This window comes from Podarcis pityusensis (assembly GCF_964106645.2).
Source record: "Podarcis pityusensis genome assembly, chromosome: 16".
In the NCBI taxonomy this organism is placed as follows: domain Eukaryota; kingdom Metazoa; phylum Chordata; class Lepidosauria; order Squamata; family Lacertidae; genus Podarcis; species Podarcis pityusensis.
In genome coordinates, this window is record NC_138041.1 from 13632055 (window position 1) to 13653627 (window position 21573).

The window sequence follows — 21573 nt, forward strand, 5'->3', positions numbered from 1 at the left end:
CTTAAGAAACAAATAGCCCTGCTTTCTTTTTCAGCTTTCAGGCCTACCCTGCAGTTTTCTAACCAGTTCTGTGTTGCTGTTCTCATTGTTCTGATTCCATTTTAGTTGCCAGGGTTTGCCAGCTTGCCACCCATGGGCGCCAGGGGGCTCTCCTATGGCGCCCGCGAAAGGTCCCTGTAAAGATCCCCTCAAAAACTGACGATGCAGAAGCGACTGTTTGCTCCTCCTGCTATGTCCCTGTTCACGTTGGCTCAGCTTCACCGTGAAGCGAAACCCTTTAAACATGCCCACATTTCACTGGGTGTCAGGAATGGACCCCCACCCTCCCTCCCTCCCTCCAGTTCTGAACAGAGGAGACACACAAAGAACTTCTCTCTGTCAGCAAACACAGCAAAGACTGATGTAGGCACCTTTTCTTCCCTTGGTGTGAGGGGGCAGGCCAGCACCATTTTGTGCCCCTTTCTCTTTCTCTGGTCTCTCAAACGTCATGGCCATATTGGGCTATGCCATGCCTCTGTGCTTGTCAAGACGTTATGGCTGCCATTTTGTGACTGGCGCCCTCATCACTTTTTCAAATTTCCAAATGTGTTCACCGGCCCACAAAGGTTGGCTGCCCCTCAGCTACAGAATGGGTGCTGTTCCAAACATGAATTTCCTATACAGGAAGTCATAGATCTGCAAGACTACTTCCATCTCACCCCCTACTTGATATAATTGCATGTGAACTACATAGAGCTGTCCGAAAAGCGTACAAATTTTGTTAAGAAGGCTCCCAGTTGCACAGACATATTTCCTATTATCTTGTGTCCATTTATTCAATTGATAAACTTGCATGGGCAAGAAAGAAGACCTCAAACCATAACTCAAAAGTTATGGTTGGAATCAAGGGGCCACTGAGCACCGAGACAGAATTTTTTCAACCTTCTTTTATTGCAAAATTGTTATCTATACAGAAGGCATCATGTAGACCTCTATGTTGTTCTGTTTGGTTTCCATTTACATGTTACAGTGGTACCTCGGGTTACAGACGCTTCAGGTTACAGACTCCACTAACCCAGAAATAGTACCTTGGGTTAAGAACTTTGCTTCAGGATGAGAAGAGAAATCGTGCTCTGGTGGCGCAGTGGCAGCAGGAGGCCCCATTAGCTAAAGTGGTATCTCAGGTTAAGAACGGACCTCCAGAACGAATTAAGTTCTTAACACGAGGTACCAGTGTATATATATATTGCTGGTAAAAAAATTAATAATCTTCCACGTGTTTTAGAAAGCTGTTTGTTTGCAGTGCATTTGGACCTTTCTGAAGATGTTGCTACCAAATTTTGCAGGGTGGTTCCTGAGATCAAACCAGCAGGCTTTATGTCTATGCTTGGATACAATGAGGCACCATGATGAATCAAGAATCAAGAACTTGTCAAAACGGCACTGAATTTGACCGCTGCTTTCAAAACAGCAATGATTTTTTTTCATTTCTTAGACTTCCTTATTAACTGTGGGTACAAGGCTGCTGGTATGATGATGGTGATGATAAAAATACAAGTTAAGAGCACTCTCCAAAGTTTGGCCACACCGCTTTGGTGCCTCCTGTATCCAGCTACCCACACTGCCTTCAGAAACTGCTGAACATGTCAGGAAAGGGTCCAGACTATTGCAATGGGGATGGAGGATATTACCATTGCTTTTCAGCCCCCAGCAGCTGCTCAGTAAGCACACATCCAGCAGTTTCATGCATTCCAACTTCCTGGCACTGGATACGCTGAGGAAAACTTAGTAAGGCCACCTCAGTGATTTGACAGCCCTGGTCTACATGGTGAGCGGGGGGTTAGAATATTTTGACAGGCAGAGGAAGAATAATATCCTTCATACACACACCCTTTCCCCTCCCCAAAAGCTGTAGGTATGTGCTCTTCATTAAAAAGTACTCTACTGCTAAGATATTTGTGTCGGGTTGTGGTGTCCATGTGCCACCTTGTGGCCACTGCATATGGGAGCAGGAGAATAATAATTGGTATAGCGTTTTTGAGAGTTCGAAAGCCCGTCACATGCATTCACTAGTTATCCTGTAAGGTAGGGAAACCTTTTGGGGGCTGGGGGCCACTTACCCTGGTGGGAAGCTGTCAGGGGCCACATTCCGTATGTGGATGAGGCCACACACACACACTGAAAACACAGAGACTTAGCGTAGGCTGCATACACATCATGCATTTAAAGCACTACCACCCCAGCAAGAATAATGGGAAACGTAATTTACCCCTCAAACAGACTGTATTATTAATGGATTGCTATTTTCATTTTCTGTTATTTATTGAATTTATAAACCCTATACAGCCCTATACCTCGGGTTGAATATGCTTCGAGTTCAGTGTGTTCGAGTTGCGCTCCACGGCAACCCGAAAGTAACGGAGCGTATTACTTCCGGGTTTCGCCGCGTGCACATGCGCAGACACTCAAAATGACGTCACTTGCATGCGCAGAAGCAGCGAAAAGCGACGCGCATGTGTGCAGACGTGCCGTCGCTAGTTACATTTGCTTCTAGATGTGAGCGGGGCTCCGGAACGGATTCCGTTCATATCTAGAGGTACCACTGTACGCGGTATTATTAGCACAATAACTAAACATTCGGCATTGTCAGAGTATTTTTATTATTTCCTATTTATTTCCTGTATAGGTATAGACAGTGTTTTTTCCCCGGGGGGGACACAGGGGTACGCATACCCCTAAACATTTTGTGAATCTAAGTTTGGCCTCATTGAGGGGCAGTATTTCAATGTGAGTAGGAAAATGAGAGTACAGTGGTACCTCAGGTTAAGTACTTAATTTGTTCCGGAGGTCCGTACTTAACCTGAAACTGTTCTTAGTCTGAAGCACCACTTTAGCTAATGGGGCCTCCCGCTGCCGCCACACTGCCGGAGCACGATTTCTGTTCTCATCCTGAAGCAAAGTTCTTAACCTGAAGCACTATTTCTGGGTTAGCGGAGTCTGTAACCTGAAGCGTATGTAACACTGTACCCCAAAACATTTTTTTAGAAAAGAAAAGCACTGAGTATAGTTATAGATATCATGCCATCCCAAAGGCTCTGTACAATACACAAGGCCCACTACATATGCTTTGCTCCGATGGCATGGGCATCTCTAACTGGCCTCTAGGCGTCCCTGGACTCCCATCACATCTGGCAAATGGCCTTGCTTGCTTGGGTATGATGGGAATTGGAGTCCCGCAATTCCCTTCCTACTCCACAGCATATTTCTGCTGACTCGTCTTTAGGAAAAGCCGAAGCTCAAGCACACCACCGGCAGGCAGCGTCCGCAAACGCCACCTCCGCAGCGCCACAGGGCCAGGGTCCGCTTTGCAGGCAGAAGGTCCCGGGTTCAAATCCCAGATGGGGCAATTCCGGGCAGGACAGGGAATGTGACCCTGCAGAGCAGCTGCCAGTCAGTGCGGACAATGCTGAGGTAAATAATGGGTCTGATTCAGGGGTAAGTCGTTTTCCGGCGTTCCTCGTTAAGTAGGTACATTGCATTAAGTAAAGCGACCCCTGGAAAAAGCCCCCCCCCCCCCCCCGCTCAGCCGGGGCTGACTTCTGAGCAGGCCTCGTGACGTCACTTCCCCGCCCCGGGGAACCCCGCGCTCCTCCCTTGACTACGTTCCCGTTGCCAAGGTGAGACGTGGCGGGCAGGGGAAGGAGGAGGGTTCGGCTGTTTCCATGGCGACGGGTAAACAGGAGGCGGAGCTTCCCGGAGCCGGCAGCGGAGGGCGAGATGGTGAGCGCGGGGCTGAATCTGACCCAAAAAGGGTGCCGGGGCACACGGAAGCCCTGAAGCCCCCTAAGGTTATGTCAGCGTGGCCACTTCATCGGGAGGCGGCGGGGGGAGATGCCTGTTGCTCCAGAGAGACCTCGTTGGAGGGGTTTTAAAATACTTTTATTAAAACTAGTTTAGTCACACAGCAAATAATGCAACAGCAGCGTCCTGGCTGATTAAGCAAGTTTAACTGGGTTTTTAAAAAAATAAAAACCCCCAGTTGAAATGGTTTTTATGAATATAGAAATATATCTCACGTTTAAGCAAACGAATATATTTGTTTAGGTGTCTGCAGAGGGTATATCTTTTTACTGTTTTTCCAAGACATTTGCTTTTATTTTCCATGCTGTTTTTAACTGGTTTGATTGTGTTGTGTACATCACCTTGAGACGTATAGGTGGAAGGCAATACATTAAACATCATCATCATCAAGTGATAAATAAATAAATTTAAAAATATAAGTGACTAGCCAGACGGGCTGTGGCTCTGCCCTCCACAGTTGGAGGCAATTATTATCATTATTATTAGTAGTAGTAGTAGTACTATACTGCCCTTCATCCAAAGATCAGAGAGCAGTTCACAACATAAAAAATACAAAATGAGAAGACAAAATCAAGTACATGATAAAAACAAAACAAAAAATCCCCCCTCCCACAATACATTTAAAAGGGCATCAGATGTCCATCAGCCAGAGGCCTGGTTGAAGAGTGCCTAAAAGTATGTTATGAAGATGCCAGGCGAGCCTCCCTGGGGAGAGCATTCCACAAATGGGGAGCCACCACAGAAAAGGCCCGTTCTTGTGTTGCCGCCCTCTGGATCTCTTGTGAAAGAGGCGCATGAAAAAGGGCCTCAGATTATGTCTGTGGGCCTGGGTCGATTCATATGGGGAGAGTCGATCCTTGAGGCATTGTGGTCCTGAGCTGTTTAAGGTCAAAACCAGCACTTTGAATTGGGCTCAGAAACTAACTGGCCGCCAATGCAGTCAGGCCAGGCTCAGTGTAATATGCTTAAACCATCTTACCCCCGTGAGCAACCCGGCTGCCGAATTCTGCACCAACTGAAGTTTCCGAACCATCTACAGAGGCAGCCCTACGTTTTTGGCCAGCTAAATTCAGTTTAGGATCTCGCAGCTTGTTTCTTAAGAATGATCTTTCTGAATGGGAAAGGCCTGCAAATCATCACACACAAATCCCTTGCATCTTTCCTTTCAGCTCCCCATCATGTATAACTCCAAAATTCTGCCTCTCTTTCCTTCCTGCAGCCGGGCAGTGTATGCTCCTTGGGTGCTACCTCCACCAGCTCCTCGGGCCGGTCCCGCTCGCGCTCCCACGCCCGCTACAGAACCAAGGCTGCCAGCTCAGAAGTGGATGAGAGCCTCTTTGGGCTTGCCAAGGTGAGGATGGAGGGGAGCAGTGGCTGCTTTGGGCTAAGAGCATCAGCCTGGCATGCAGAAGGTCCCAGACCTTCAATCCCTGACACCTCCATTTAGGGCTGGGAATACCCCAGCCTGAAACACTGGAAAGCTGCTGCCACTATACTGAACTAATGGTCTGACTCAGTAGAAGGCAGATTCCGATGTTCCTCTTTAAATCAGACCTGTGTTTAGAACCAGAAGGACTGAAATAACACTTTATTTTTAGAGGAAAACAATAAAGCACCTGTTTAGCCTGCAGATGCTCTAGGTTTAATCTCCAGAATCTCTGGAGCTGCTTCCAATCTGTGTAGAGCAGATGTTATGTACTGAGTTGAATAGGATCCAAAATGCAGCAGTCTGATTGGTCCTAGAACAATAGGATTCAGAATGCAGCAGTCTGATTGGTCCTAGGACAATGCAGCAGTATGATTGGTCTGCAGGAGCCACCCAATCCAGCTCCAGATAGAAGTGAATCCACAACCTGATTGGCCTACAGGAGAATTCCGGAATTAGCCAATCACGTGCAGCCCATTGTGTAAATAATGTATACAAAGCAGATACTTTGAGGGGACTTCCATTCCTCCTCACCACTATGAGCTGAATAAAGAGCATGAAATCCACTCTTGACTCTGAGTATATTTCACCAGGGATAGCCAATGTGTTCCTCCTCAGAGGTTGCTGGACAACAGCTTCCATCATCCCTCACTACTGGCCATGTTGGCTGGGGCTGGTGGGAATTGTAGGCCAAGACGTACAGAAGGCACTGTGTTGTTTACTGCTGATGTAGATAATTCTGAGCTAGATAGACCAATGGTCTGACTTGTTAAAAGGCAGCTTCTTTTTACTCTGCAAAATCTCTCCTTTTTTAAATCCCGAATGATGCTCTTCTTGCTCTGAAATCTCGCCTAGCAGCTTAAGCAAAACAACCTTGTATAAGACAGTAGCAATCAGCCATAGAAAAGGGAGCAGTGCCAACACAAAATGGGAACAGTAGCATACAAAACATCACAATGGTTCATATCCAGTGTTGGCACTACTCAAAGTAGCATTGAAATTAATGGGCAACACTAGCTTAGTACCATCAATTTCAGTAGGTCTACTCTGAGTGGAACGAACAGTGAGTTGTATTCAACTGAATCCTACTCAAAGTAGACCCACTGAAATTAATGAACCTAAGTTAGATATGTCCCTTAACTCCAGCAAGTCTACTTTGAGGAGGACAAACACTTGAATGTACCTGTATCCAATATTTACTGGAGGATTTTGAGAAATATGATCTAGCTATTGGGGTTTTCTGTATTTTCATGTGTGGAATCTGCCTTGTGGTTACCCTGAAGGTGGCTTATAAATATTTTAAATAAAATCAAATAAAGGAAGACTTGATGGTTGGTTTGCTCATGATGGAAGGAACTCAGTGGCTGCTAAAAGGTTCATCCATATCTCGGCTTTTAAGATGGATTACGATTGTCCAAGCACCGCCAGAAGAGGGAAGCCAAAGCGGGAGGGAGAGGGAGGCTGGTAGCATTCCTGCCAAGCATCCGTGAACATTTCTGATGCCACCTTCCTTCTTGCAGAATGTTAACCTGTCCCGCACTGGCAGCCCCATCGTGGTGCTTCGAGATGTGGACTCGGCCAGGAAGTCCCTGGGCTGGGGCCACAAGCCGGAGACGATCCGTCTCATCACTCGGGACCTCATCCGGGACCTCATGTAAGCTCTCTAGAACAAGGGCTAGGCACTCCCCTCCACAGTTGAAGGCACTGCCCCTCTGAACGGCGGTTGCCAGGAATTCACTAAATATCACATGGGGTGCCATCTCTACTGTCTTTCCAGTACCTGCTGAAGACCTTCCTCTTCCAACAAGCCTTTGATGTTGAGTTCTTCCCCAGCCTGCATCTGTATTGGAATCACTTTTAAAATGTTATTTCAAAGACGTTTTATCACCTGTTCTTTGCTGCCCTGGGATCGTTTGGGAGGAAGGGTGGGATATACGTTGAATAAACAAATACACTGGTATGGTGGAAGGCAGGGAGATCAGCAGTGGATGGAGCCAGAGTTAATAATAGGCAGAGCCGCTCCCTGATTGTTTGTAAGTCAGACAGGTTGAGAGCAGACAGGTTGGTGGGGCAGTGTCCTGTTGGCCCTAACGGACCAGCCTTCAGCGGCACAAAGCAGGGCCCGTGAGGGATGTGTCACAGAGGGTGGCTCTTCTCTGTCCCCCGGGACCTGAGGTTCTTTGTTAGGAAATGTCTGGGAAGGTTTTCAGGCGTACCTGAAGGAGTGTCTCCACCCCCATCGTTCAGCCTGGACACTGAGGTCCAGCTCCGAGGGCCTTCTGGCGGTTCCCTCACTGCGAGAAGTGAAGTTACAGGGAACCAGGCAGAGGGTCTTCTCGGTGGTGGCACCCTCCTGTGGAACACCCATCAGATGTCAAGGAAATAAAGAATTATATGACCTTCAGTAGACATCTGAAGGCACTCCTGTATCAGGAAGTTTTTAACGTCTGATGTTCTATGGTGTCTTTGTATATTCTGTTGGAATCTGCCTGGAGTGGCTGGGGCAGCCCAGTCAGATGGGTGGGGTACCCAAAATATTACTATTACTATTATTATTATTATTATTATTATTATTATTATTAACCAAAGGGTGCTTGGGGTGAGGCTAAGAGCTCCTCCCCCTTTTCCTTTTTTAAAATGAAAGATGAAATTATTCTCCCGGTATCAGATTTGGCAGTTCTGTGGAATCCTGGCCTAGTCCAGCTTGCGATCACCCTTCCAAATGGAGAGATGAAATCACCATCTTCTTCTTCCTTTCTCTCTCTCACATGCCCAGTGTGCCCAAACTCGACCCTTCTGGAGAGTCCCTGATCATAAGCCCCGAGGACTTCCAGCGCATCAAAGACTCGTCCCGTGTCTTCACCAAGGAGGAGCGTGAAGCTCAGAAAGCAGCCCTCAAAGCAGAGCGAGAAGCCACCATTGTACGTAAAGCTGTCCTTGTCATGGCAGAGAATGTTGTTTTTTAATTGCATTTATCTCCTGCCTTTCTTCTAGGGAGCTCAGGGCAGTACACGTTAAGCTCCCCGTTTTATTCTCACGACACTGCTTAGAGGTTTCGTCGCAATCAAGCGGTATATAAATTTTGTTAAGTAAATTGAAAGTCCTGTGAAGAAGGTTGCTGTGTGTGTTAGAGAGCGACTGATCCAAGTGCACTCAGTAAAGCTTCCCGGCTGAGTTAAGATTTGAACTTGAATCTCCTCAGTGCTCTGAACCATTTTACCACATGGCTTCTGCCCCCAGAGCAAACACATCTGCCCCTTAACAAAGTCTGTCAGATCATCATCCGACAGACTTCTGTAACAAATCAGCAGCGACATTCTATGCTCCCTCAAGGTTCTGAACAGTCTCTGGGGGTCAGTCCCACAAAGGTTTGCTGCAGTAGTCTAATTAGGAAGTCACTGGTGCACGGGGGTCACTGGCCAGGTCTCTTGGTTGTCTCCACTCTTGGTCCTATGCAGAGTAGGCCCACTGAAATTCATCAGCAGGAGTACCTTGGGTCCATCAATATCAATGGATCCACTCTTAAGTGGAATGTAGGTAGATACTGCAGATGTAACTGAGATATCAGCCAAAGTAGATTTGACTTATTTGTTAATTAAAAACTTTCACCGCTTTTTACAAAAGGGACTCAGAGCACCTTACAAAGGTTTAAAATACAAAAATGTCATGCATATAAACAGAGGAGGCCTACATCATAGGAAAAGCCTTTTCCCAGCCGGAAATCTCAGGTGGGCGCCATTGCCATTATAAGAGAACAAGGGAGGCGTTCATGGTGAGTTCTGGCACCTGTTCTTCTCAGAAAAACAGCATCGCTAAAAGTCTTCATCCACTGAAAACATAGCAAAGAAATACACTTATCCTTCCCCTACGATACTAAAGGATGGATACCAGGATAGGATAATAAATAAATCACTATTTAAAAACCAAAAGCCCGGAAGAGCAAAAAAAAGTCTTGGCCTGGTATTGAAGAGCTAAAATGTTGCTGATTCCTCTTTTTATTTGTGGCATAAAACAAAGACATGAGAAATGACTATGTTTGCGATTACTTTGTAAGCCACCCTGGAAAGATTTTATTGTCAGGCAGTATATAAATCTTTAAGCCATGCGGGTGGAACCTCCAGGCTGTGGTCCAGTCTTGGCCTGCCAGGGGGTCCAGTTTGGCCCGCAAGGCTGTTTCTCTCAAACCATGCCCATCTGTCGATCACCTGACATCACTGGTGATGTCAGATGATAGACAGGTGGGCCTGGGGGTTCAGTACTACCGGGTGCTGTCTTGCTAACACATTCCCTGTGGAACCGTGATGATACCAGATGACTGGTGGGTGGGAGGAGATATAGTCATGGTCCACCCGGGACCCCACCCCTGTGTTAACCTAAGTAAGTACTGTATTTTTTGCTCTATAAGACTCACTTTTTCCCTCCTAAAAAGTAAGGGGAAATGTGTGTGCGTCTTATGGAGCAAATGCAGGCTGTGCAGCTATCCCAGAAGCCAGAACAGCAAGAGGGATTGCTGCTTTCACTGCGCAGCAATCCCTCTTGCTGTTCTGGCTTCTGAGATTCAGAATATTTTTTTCCTTGTTTTCCTCCTCCAAAAACTAGATGCGTCATGTGGTCTGGTGCGTCTTATAGAGCGAAAAATGCGGTAAATAAAGAGAGAACCATTTACAGCCCCAGAGTGGCCTGCCCAACACTGGGTGGCAAGATGCACCCCGTCTGCTTCTCCCTCTCATCTTCCCTTTCCATAGGTTGCTGTGAATGAGCGGAAGAAATCCATGAAGCTAAAGGAGATCTTGCGGAAGAAGAATGAAAAGCTGAACGACCTGGAAGAGGAGGCCAAGGAGCGGGCCCAGTACCTGCTGCAGCGAGCCGCCAACATGCGCATGGAGCAGGAAGATGAGATCAAATCTCTTGGCGAGGTGAGGGAGCAAGAAGTGGCGGTTCCCCTTAGGGCAGCCTTGTATTTATTTTATTTTATTTTTAAATTTTTATTTATACTTTTCAGGTTTATACATTCCATTAATTTACAATCATTTTAACATTTCAAAGCTTGACTTCCTTCCCCCTCTTTCTGCGGTTCCTTAAATTTATTTTCCAATATCTTCTGCATATCCAAATTCATTCAATTTGCTCATTATCTACTTTAAAAATATACTCTTATCAAACTGCAGGTTGTTACAATAATCCTGCCGATGTTTTTATCCGTTTGCAATTTATCTGTAAATATTCAATGAACCATTTCCATTCTTTTATAAAAAGTTTGTTATCTTGATTTCTTATGCTTCCGGTAAGTTTTGCCATTTCTGCATATTCCACAAGTTTTTGTATCCATTCTTCCTTTGCTGGGACTTCTGCTTCTTTCCATTTTGGGGGCGAGAAGCATTCTTGCTGCTGCAGTAGTAGCTTACATAAATAAATTTCTATACAATTTAGGTAGCTTTGTCCCTATAATTCCCAAAAGAAAAGCAGCCTCCTATTTCACATCTCTCCCTGTTGTCATAGGGGGACAGGAATTCCATGTAGGCGAGTGAAGCAGAGGCATATGGGGCCCCTCTGCCCCTCCTTCATGGAGGAAAGGGCTGCCAGTGTCTACCAGCCATGATGACTATGTTCTACTTCCCACAGGAAGTGATGGCCACCGACTTGGATGGCTTCAACTTACCGTATTTTTCACTCTATAGGACGCACCTGACCATAGGACGCACCTAGTTTTAGAGGGGGAGAACAAGAAAGAAAAAATTCTCTCCCTCTCTGCACAGCGCCCCTTCAGCGAAGCGGCAGGAGAAACAGAGCCCCTTCCATTTATCCTCCCACTTCGCTGAAGGGGCACTGCGCAGAGAGGGAAAGCTGTGCAGCGCCTCTCCAGCGAAGCGAAGCCAGGAGAGCAAGAGGGATCGGTGCGCACGAATCCCTCTTGCTCTCCAGGCTTCAGCGAGAGCAACGTGAAGCCTCCAGAGCACAGCGGGAACTCCCGCTGCGCTCCGGAGGCTTCAGGCTGCTATCCCTGAAGCCTGGAGAGCGAGAGGGGTCGGCGGCTATCCCTGAAGCCAGGAGAGTCTTGCTCTCCTGGCTTCAGTGAGAGCAACGCGAAGCCTCCAGAGCGCAGGGGGAGCGCTCCCACTGCGCTTCGGAGGCTTCGCATTGCTTTCGCTGAAGCCACAGAGCCTGCATTCGCTCCATAAGACACACACACATTTCCCCTTAGTTTTTGGAGGGGGAAAAGTGCATCTTATAGAGCAAAAAATATGGTAGATGGAGGACAGGGCAAATTCATGGAGGCTGTCGATAGCTACTAGCCAGAACAGCTATATTCTGCCTCTCCTGTCTGCAGCTGCATATTGGTTGCTGATAATTGCGGTTGGAGAAAATACTGTTGCGCTCAGGTTCTCTTCCAAGAGTGGATTTATTTAACCACTGGCTTCTGCACCTTCCAAGGTGGAACTGCTGGGATCTGGGCAAAAAGAGGTGCTGGAGCTCAGCTCCAGATGAAGCCCCGCATGTGCATTTCGGCCCACGGCAGCAGCTCCCTTCCGCTCTTTGCAGATCATCCTGGAGGCCAAATGCCACGCCATCCGCGATGCCCAGATCCTGGAGAAGAGGCAGATTGAGAAGGAGATGAACGAGGAGGAGATGCGGCTGGCCAAGATGATGGAGGCGGAGAGGCAGAAGGTCGGCATGATGCAGGATGAGCTGGAACGGAAGAGGAAGGAGGAGAAGTACAGGTGAGAGCCCAGACCTCTGTGCGGCTTCTGGCCAAGGGGTTTCATTGTAGCTCAGTGGTGGAGCATCATTGCAGCGTTGCCTTCCCTGCACCGCAGGTACAATATGCATGTGCGCAGCAACATGAGTTAAAAGGAGCACACCCCTGGAGAATCAGAGCCTCCCTCTCAAACCGTGTAAGAGGCCACTGAGCTGTGAGTCAGGAAGTCCCTGGTTTGGGTCTCAACTCTGCTGTGAAGTTGCTACATGGCCTTAGGCACAAGCAACGCTGACACAAAACCCCACACGTACATTAAGTAAAATAGAAACATCACCACCCGACCCCCACCCCAACTCACAATTCCCCCCTCCAACTCTTTCCCCCTTTTTCCTTCCTAATGTAACACTAATGTCTTAACAAATGAAACTGATCTGTAGAAAATGTAACTTGAAAAAAGAGACATTCCACATACTTTTGTAAACCGAGAAATCTGTAATAAAAATAATAAGTAAGTAAGTTACTTATTAAGTAAGTACCCGGGATGCGGGTGGCACTGTGGGTTAAACCATAGAGCCTAGGACTTGCCAATCAGAAGGTCGGCGGTTCAAATCCCCGCGACGGGGTGAGGTCCTGTTGTTCAGTCCCTGCTCCTGCCAACCTAGCAGTTCGAAAGCATGTTAAAGTGCAAGTAGATAAATAGGTACCGCTCCGGTGGGAAGGTAAACGGCGTTTCTGTGTGCTGCTCTGGTTCGCCAGAAGCGGCTTAGTCATGCTGGCCACATGACCCGGAAGCTGTACGCCGGCTCCCTCGGCCAGTAAAGCAAGATGAGCACCGCAACCCCAATGTCGGCCACGACTGGACCTAATGGTCAGGGGCCCCTTTACCTTAAGTAAGTAAATGAAAAAAGGAGGCCTGCTTCTCTAAAGACACTGGTCTGAAAGTTCTCTGCAGTGTCACCATATATGGAAGAAGGTTCCTTTAAGCCTGCAATCAAACAATTAGAATCAGAGTCAACTGAGATGTGGGACAATCTCACTGGCATGAAATGCCACCTAAGAAGAAATTTAGTGAGGTCTCTCTTATCCTGGCAGAGACAGATTTCAAAGGTTTCTTTGAAACAGTTCCATTGCAGGTTGATAATGTCAGATCCAAGGTCAGAGGGTCTTACCACTCAAAATATTGCCACCCTCAGCTTCTATCCGTGACCTACACAATAAGGAAACGAAATAAGGAAACAATTGAAAGAACATTAACAAAGGTTCCTTCAATTGTGGCCAATTTCTTGCATGCCTGGGAAATCGTATCTGGCTTCAACGAGAAATACGTCAACAGATTGACGTGATACCACAGCTACCTAAGATTGGGAGCCTTGGCTGCAATTGGTTCCCTGCACAGAGGAATAGCATTCATTAGGCCTCTCTGTGCCGTCAGAACCCATTTGCTACAAAGGAAAATTCCTCCTTCACCTGATTCTCAGGGGGAAGCGTCACCTCCTTGAGCAGATACAGAAGAACGAAGAGATGCGTTCCATGAAGTCCGAGCAGCGAGACCAAGAGGCACAGGAGATGCTGGAGTACCTGGAGAGGCTGCAGTTTGAAGATGAGAGGGTAAGGGGGCAGGACCATAGCTGAGGGGCAGAGCACCTGCACCGAATGCAGAAGGCCCGCAGTTCGGTCCCCAACAGCACCTCCAGTTTACCAAAAGGATCAATCAGCACAGAAGAGTGAGATTATTTCTGTCTGAGATCCTGGGAAGCTGCTGCGAGTCTGAGCAAACAACATTGAGCTAGCTGGACAAAGAGCTTGGGACGGGGCAGCAGTCCTTCTGGTAAGAACTGAGGAGTTACACATTTGGAGGAGGCCATAGGTCAGTGGTAGAGCACCTGCTTTGCATGCAGAAGGTCCCAGCTCTCCAGGTAGGGATGGGAATGCCCTCTGCCCCAAACCCTGGAGAACAGAAGTGCCAGCTTCTCCATATGACTGAGGGGGCACAACATGCACAATGTTTCCCAGTAGGTTTCCTAGCACAATTCAAAGGCCCTAAACAGCCTCAGCCCAGTATACCTGAAGGAGCACCTCCACCCCCATCGTTCTGCCCAGACACTGAGGCCCAGCGGCAAGGGCTTTCTGGCGGTTTCATCACTGCGAGATGTGAGGTTACAGGGAACCAATGGCCTTCTCGGCAGTGGTGCCGGCCCTGTAGAATGCCCTCCCGTCAGATGTCAAGGAAATAAAAAGTGACTTTTAGAAGACATCTGAAGGTAGCCCTGTTCAGGGAAGTTTTTAATGGTTGATGTTTTATCATGTTTTTATTATTCTGTTGGGAGCCACCCAGAGTGGCTGGGGAAACCCAGCCAGATGGGTGCGGTATAAATAAATTATTATTATTATTATTATTATTATTATCCTGACATTGTGTGCTGGGCCCTCTGAATATTGAGGGCCTATATTGCCTCAGCCCCCAGGAGCAGGTGCCTTTGCAGAAGAGCAACAGTGTAGACCAGTCTTTCTCTACCTTGGGTCCCCAGATATTCTTGAACTACAACTCCCATCATCCCTGGCCATCTTGGCTAGGAATGATGGGAGTTGTAGTCCAACGGCATCTCAGAACCCAAGGCTGAGAAAGGCAGACCTCAGAAGCATGGGGAAACCACCAAAAGTGCCTCAGTCAGAAGATCTCTGTGATTGAGGAGACCAGAAGGAACCGGCGGTATTTCAGGCCCACGTTTTGTCCAACATTAGTCTTGCTCCAAGTAGACCCCTCAGAAATCACGGACGTGGCCTGACGTAGCTGGACCCAACCCACGGTTAACAAGGATGCTTAGGGACTCTTCCGGCTCTCCTCCAGGAAATGGAGCGCAGGAGGAGGGAGCAGCTGCGTTTGCAGGCCGAGATCAGGCGTGTCAACGACGAGAACGAGAAGCGCAAACAGGAAATGTTGGAGCAGGAGAAGATGGCCGACCGGCGGGTGCTGGAGTACCAGAGGAAGAAGATGGTATGTGGTGGTGGCAGGGCATGTGGGCAGGGAGAGGGCACCGCTGGGAAAGAAAAAGCGCCTGGGCAAATTTCAGGTACAGTGGAAAACCTTCCCAGAGCCAACTCCCTCCTGCCTCGGCCTCCTCTTGGCAAGGGATGGGCTAGTCAGGCTGGGTCAGTTTCGCGTGTGTTTATAAGTCTGCTTGCACCAACCTGTGACTTTGTTTAAATATATATTTTTAAAACTTTGTGAAAATTTACATATATTTTTTTTTTGTACCCCGCCAGGAACGGGAGGCCGAGTTTGAGGCTGAGCAGGAGAAAATCCGCCGGGAAAAGGAGATGGAGACAGCCCGGCTAAGGGCGCTGCAGGAGAAAGCCCAGGATCACCAAGCAGAGCAGGTGTGGCTCAGGGGTGCATTCTTAAAGCACGAAACGGGGCCAGGAGTGCAGGTCATAGAATTGTAGCATTAGAAGGGACCCCCAAGGGTCATCCAATCTAACCCTCTGCGATGCAGAAATCTCAGCTTAAGCATCCGTGACAGATGGCCACCCAACCTCTGCTTAAAAACCTCCAAGGAAGGAGAGTCCACAACCTACCGAGGGAGTCTTTCCCACTGTTAAACAGCTCTTCCTGTCAGAAAGGTTTTCCGTATGTTTAGTCGGAATCTCCTTTGTTGTAACTTGAAGCCACTAGTTCGAGTCCTACCTTCCAGAGTAGGAGAAAACAAACTTGCTCCCTCTTCCACGTGACAGCACTTTAGAGATTTAAAGACGGCTATCGTATCTCCTCTCAGTCTCCTCCTTTCCAGGCTAAACTTCCCTAGCTCTTTCGACCAGTGAATGGATAAAGTGGACAGCCCACAGTTAGACAATGCTGTTCATTTATTCACCTGTTTATTCTGAAGTATCGATACCAGTGGCAGCATGGTGGTTAGAGCAGAGGAGGGAATTCCGTTTGGGTGTTTGACAGTGGACTGCCTTGGAAGGTGGCAAACTCTCCTTCGCTGGAGCTTTTCAAACAGAGGTTGGATGGCCAGTTGTCAGGGATTCTTTAGCTGTGATTCCTGCATTGCAGGGGGTTGGAATGGATGACCCTTGATTCTAACGATAACAATAATAAATAGTAATGTATTACCAGGGAAGCACAGTGCTCCTCTCCCTGTCTCTCTTCTGAAATATGATAAGAGTCTCTCCCAGGCATCGCCACACACAGCACCTCACGGCCCAACCAACTCCCCCTGCTTCCCTTCCATCCCCTCCAGGACGCCCTGAGGGCCAAGCGTAACCAGGAGGCCACCGAGCGGGAGTGGCGCCGGAAGGAGAAGGACGCGGCGCACAAGAAGGCCCAGACGGAAGCCATGCTGAAACAGAGCCGCTTGGAGCAGGTGGCCCACAAGGAGCACACCTTGGCTGTCCAGGTGCAGCGGGACCGGGCCGAGTTCGAGAGGATCGTCAGGTAGGGAAGCGGGCTGCTTGGCAATGCGTGGAAGGGCCGTGGCGCAGGGGTAGAGGCCCTGCTGTGATAGGATGCATACAAAACAGACGCCTTTTGGAATAATAATTTTCCAAACCCATGAATACAATTCAAAGCTTTACTAACCAGAACTACTTCAAAACAGGTGCAAGACAATCAATGATACACCCAAGTTGTATAAAGCATATGCATATCCAAGCATGGGTTTATTCTTCTTCAAAATAGAACATAATTGCAATCAGAACAAAAACCAAAGCTCTGTTTCCCTCATAGCCTGCATTAGCCTGTATCCAGCTTAAGGCTATTTGGTCCTGGAGAGGCATCATTATCACATCCTTTGTTCTCTGTGGCTTCCAGAGAATAACTAACAGGCAACAAACACCCATCAAGATGGAGATTTTCAACTAAATATGTTACTCACATGATCTAAGGTTAAACACTCGCGTGAAAGAGCAGAGAACGCCAGCAGCTAATTATCAACCTGTTAGAGCTCAGAGAGCTTCAGTATGCTTCAATGGAATTTTTCAATATTAAACTCTTAGCAATATACATACAGGTATTTCTCTTTTTCAGTGTGCAATTAAACAATTATACTTTACAGGGTCTTTCTTGCTATAAGGCAGCTTCCTATATTCCTATTTGCAAGATTATCTTGTATAGTCATTGTGGACTGCCACAAGGCAGTGCTTGCATCACAAGCTTCCCCATCCCTGCTCTGGCCTTCTGCAGATGGTTGCACTGCAACACAGCCGGGGTCAGGATAGCAGCTCCCTCTTCCCGCAAAGTGCCTGAATCCTGCCAGAATTCCCAGTTTTAAGACAGAGCTGGGAAATAGGATCCAACCAGCAGGCAGGATCCTGACTTCCCTGCCCTCCTGAGGGCCATTTTGGCAGGTGGATGCAGCCTCCCCCCTGCCAGTCACCTGACATCACAATGATGTCAGGTGAGCCAAAACACAACAAAATTTACTGGTGGGCATGACGGGGTACAAATAATAAAACTATCACTATTATTATGGCTCACACTGAACCTACAAAGAAACATCCTTTGCGCTGCCTCCTTCAATTCAGGCTTAAGATGGCAGGTATTGGACGGTAGCAATATCTGATTTTAAGATAAAATCACACCCACCCAACACACATTCTCGAAATTTGCCCACCTTTGGAAATCAATGCAATCTTTTTCTCTTTTTTTGATGGGGGTGTTTGCCACATACTAACTAATGCTTCCAGACTTAGTCACACACACTCACTAACTCATGTTGCCTCCCCTGCCCCAGAATCCAACAGGAACAGATTGAGAAGGAGCGGAAAGAGCACGAGAAGCGTGTGGCTCTTCAGCAGACCCACGCGGACGAGATCCGGCGCCAGGTGCGCGAGCACCAGCAGAAGCAGGTCCAGGAGCGCATCGCCATCTTCGAGGAGGGCAAGCGGCTCAAGGAAGAAGCCCGCCGGCGCAGCGAGCGCCTCAACGAGATCAAGCGCAAGAAGCTCGACGAGCTCCGGTGAGGCTGCGCAACGACCCCCGACTCCCCCGTGACCCATTGTCCACGTTTGCCAGGGATCCCAATCTCTGAATCCGTGGCACTTTGCAAAGTCTGGTTCCCTCAGCTCCCGCTCTCCCCCTCCCCACCCCTGCTATGATTGCTTCATGCACAAGGTGCAATTTCAACCTTATGTGGTTGCAGGCAGGCTGCTTGAAATTGCTCAAGTTAAATCCTAAGCAAAGTGAAGGGCTTAAAAGCTCTTTTTGCACCTGGTCTGCTTGGGGTTACCCAAATAGCTTTTAAACCATGGGTAGGCAAACTAAGACCCAGGGGCCGGATGCGGCCCAATCGCCTTCTCAATCCGGCCCGCGGACGGTCCGGGAATCAGCGTGTTTTTACATGAGTAGAATGTGTTCTTTTATTTAAAATGCATCTCTGGGTTATTTGTGGGGCATAGGAATTTGTCCATTTATTTATTTTTTCAAAATATAGTCCGGCCTCCTGCAAGGTCTGAGGGACAGTGTACCGGCCCCCTGCTGAAAAAGTTTGCTGACCCCTGTTAAACTATGTGCTTTGCTTGGTGGTCAGCACCTGGGCTCTGGGAGTACAGGGACATCTCTCCCCCCACCCACCTGTCAAGCGCATGAGCGGACCCAAGGGTTTGGGTATACACGATTTTCATGTATACATGGAACACTTGGAACTGAACCTCCACGTAAGATTCAAATGTGCTATACAGGCAGCGACCGATTTACACTCATCTGGTTGGCGTTCTTGCACAGCACTGACGCGAGGATGGACTGCGTGCCCTCTAGTGACCAGCGTTTCCTTCTTCTCTTTCTTCTTTGCAGTGCTGCCGGCCTCCCTGAGAAGTACTGTGCCCAGGTGGAGCGCAAGGCCTATGTCCAGTCAGTGCACTGAGTGGGGGAAGAGCCTCCATCACCCACAACACCTTGTAGACTGTCTACGTGTAGCCTAGATTTTCTATTTTCTTACTTTCCAAGAGTATTTTATGAATAGACCTATTTCTGGATACATCTGTGTGGATTTGTGTTTTGCTTTGTTTTATTTCCTCTCTTCCCTTTCAGGGCATGACCCAGAAGTTCACGGAGCCATTGGCCCCTTAATTAGGAAGGGTCAAATCTGTCATTGTCAGTTTCTAATCCCCCCACCCCAACCATGTAAGCGTATTTCTCCACATTTCCACCTCCGTTTGTGATTTATTTATTTTGTAGGGTGTTATCCAACTGAACCTAAGTTAGTCATGTTTATTAACTGCAATGGTTCTACTCTTAGTAGGACTAACGTTGGATACAGCCCAGGAAGTCCTCGTGAAAATTCATTGGCATTTTAATGCACTTTTCTCTTTTTGCATGCAATTTTGCCAAATACAGTGGTACCTCGGGTTAAGTACTTAATTCGTTCTGGAGGTCCGTTCTTAACCTGAAACTGTTCTTAACCTGAAGCACCACTTTAGCTAATGGGGCCTCCTGCTGCCGCTGGGCCGCCGGAGGACGATTTCTGTTCTCATCCTGAAGCAAAGTTCTTAACCCGAGGTACTATTTCTAGGCTAGCGGAGTCTGTAACCTGAAGCGTATGTAACCCGAGGTACCACTGTAAACACATTTTTTGCAAAGTGATTTCCCCATATATAATGCATTTCTGCATATTATTTTTGCTAATATATGCACACTTTACCCTGGCATGTACATTTATCTAACATTATTCGGCTGGAGACGTGTGAGAAGTGTAAATTCTGAAAGCATTTCAGTTTCTGTATTGTAAATCTGGTTGGCTTTCCTTTAAATGCAAACTGCATCTGATTTCTCCCTCATTGCCATTCTTTATCCAGAGCTTGAATAAGAAACCCATAAAAGTTTATCACCCTTGCCCCAAAATTCCAGCCGCCTCCTCTGCAGCCTGCATAGAAACACTGGCTAAGAGCATTTTAGCAGGTTGTTTAAAAATAGGTTCTACTAAGTAGGGAGCCTTTGTGGGATGACTTCCCTTCCTCTGTGCCAGGCACAGAAGCCAAGTGTGTTGGCTGAAGCAGAGAATGGATGGAGAGATCCACCCTCCTCACTCACCTCTTTACTTTGGCTTCCAAGCAACCATTGGAATCGGGGTTGGGGGGGATTTTCTCACCTGAGAACCACATTTCCTCTTAGGGAACTTTCTAGGGGCCACATTTCTGGAGGGTGGGTCCGGAAGAAAAAATGGGTGGAGCATCATCTGTGACTAGCAGACAGTTGCATTTTTACACAGAAGTAAACCTACTGGTACCCCCCCCCAACTACAAGTTTTCTGCTCGCATGTGGCTTTGTATATGTGTTGTGCTGGGTAATTAATTCGATTCATACCCAGAAATGGCAGGAGAGAGCTTGAGAGTTCTTGTGGCTCACAAGGAGACCCTCCCCTGAGCCCAAAAATGACGCCAGGCCAGAGGAAGCCCCGAAAAGACCAGAGGGCTTTGTTTAAGCTGCTCCGCCTCCCCGCCGAACAGCTGGTTTGTGGGGTAGCGCATCCTCCTGCCTCCTGTCAGCCCCAGAGCATCAATTCTAGTTGTGGATATTTTTGGATACAGTATTTTTGGTATGGATCAAAGAGGGCATTTAGAGGGTGCTCCCCACTTTTCACAATTTCAATTAAGTGTGCAGGGCTCCGGATCGTAACCCCAGCATAAGTAAGGAGCGCCTGTAATGCATCTCTCCATCCCGTTGAGAGGGAGAGCAAAAGACAGCTTTTATAACCTCTAACCTACTTCTCACTGCCGTCATAACAATGGGTATTTTACTAGCTGGGGGTAAATGCCAGGAAAAATATTTGCAAATATTTGACAAATAAGGCAGCTGGTTTTAAGGACTTGAGATGATGGATGGGGTTGTGTTGCTGCTGACTTTTTCCTTCTTCTTGTTGTTGCTTTAATTGTTTTTATATGTGGTAACATGCGCTGAGCTCTTCTAGTGAAGGGCGGGTCAGAAACACAATAAATAATAATTAGACAATAACGATGATCTCGGCTGGTGCCGAAAAGCCTTGGCTACAAACCAGGAAGTCCCCACTTAGCATTCCAGCTCAGCCACGAACTTGCTGGTCAACCCAAAAGCCAAACCAGATATTATGCTGCTGATGTCTCCCAAGGCTTCCCCGCGTACAAAAATATGAAAAGCAGCCACAGAGGCCATGAGTTTCAAGGGAGGAATGGCAGAGCCAAGGGGAAATATCAGGCACCTCAATTGTCCTCTCCCTTGTCAGTGGGAAACAAACAGCACAGGAAGTTGCCTTATACAGAATCAGACAATTAGTCCATCTAGCTCAGTATTGTTTACACGGACAGGCAGCGACTTGCCAGGGTTTGAGGCAGCAGTGGGTAGAGAGGGGAGCCTATGGCTATGGATGGTTTTATTTTATTTACCTCTGTATAAGCTGCACTCTTATACGCAGGTGGCGCTGTGGGTTAAACCACAGAGCCTAGGAGTTGCCAATCAGGTCGGCAGTTCGAATCCCCATGACGGGGTGAGCTCCCGTTGCTCGGTCCCTGCTCCTGCCAACCTAGCAGTTCAAAAGCACATCAAAGTGCAAGTAGATAAATAGGTACCGCTCTGGTGGGAAGGTAAACAGCGTTTCCGTGCACTGCTCTGGTTCACCAGAAGAGGCTTAGTCATGCTGGC

General features: G+C 47.8%; 1 protein-coding gene across 1 annotated transcript; it reads left to right on the top strand.

Annotated features, from left to right (window-relative positions):
- The first annotated feature begins 3653 nt into the window (after window positions 1-3653).
- CFAP45 (cilia and flagella associated protein 45) lies at window positions 3654-18937 on the top strand. The gene is made up of 12 exons (XM_080985431.1): window positions 3654-3759; window positions 5060-5191; window positions 6787-6920; window positions 8043-8187; window positions 10012-10182; window positions 11807-11985; window positions 13442-13571; window positions 14812-14958; window positions 15228-15341; window positions 16205-16398; window positions 17696-17920; window positions 18754-18937. The coding sequence occupies exons 1-12, from the start codon at window positions 3757-3759 to the stop codon at window positions 18821-18823; spliced, it is 1644 nt and encodes a 547-aa protein (XP_080841557.1). The 5' UTR covers window positions 3654-3756; the 3' UTR covers window positions 18824-18937.
- Window positions 18938-21573: the final 2636 nt, after the last annotated feature.

Bases quoted from the DNA above. Each gene is read 5' to 3' on its own strand.
- CFAP45 (XM_080985431.1), top strand. The intron at 5,192-6,786 runs GTGAGGATGGAG...TCCTTCTTGCAG, and splicing joins GCCTCTTTGGGCTTGCCAAG to AATGTTAACCTGTCCCGCAC. The intron at 15,342-16,204 runs GTGTGGCTCAGG...CATCCCCTCCAG, and splicing joins AGGATCACCAAGCAGAGCAG to GACGCCCTGAGGGCCAAGCG.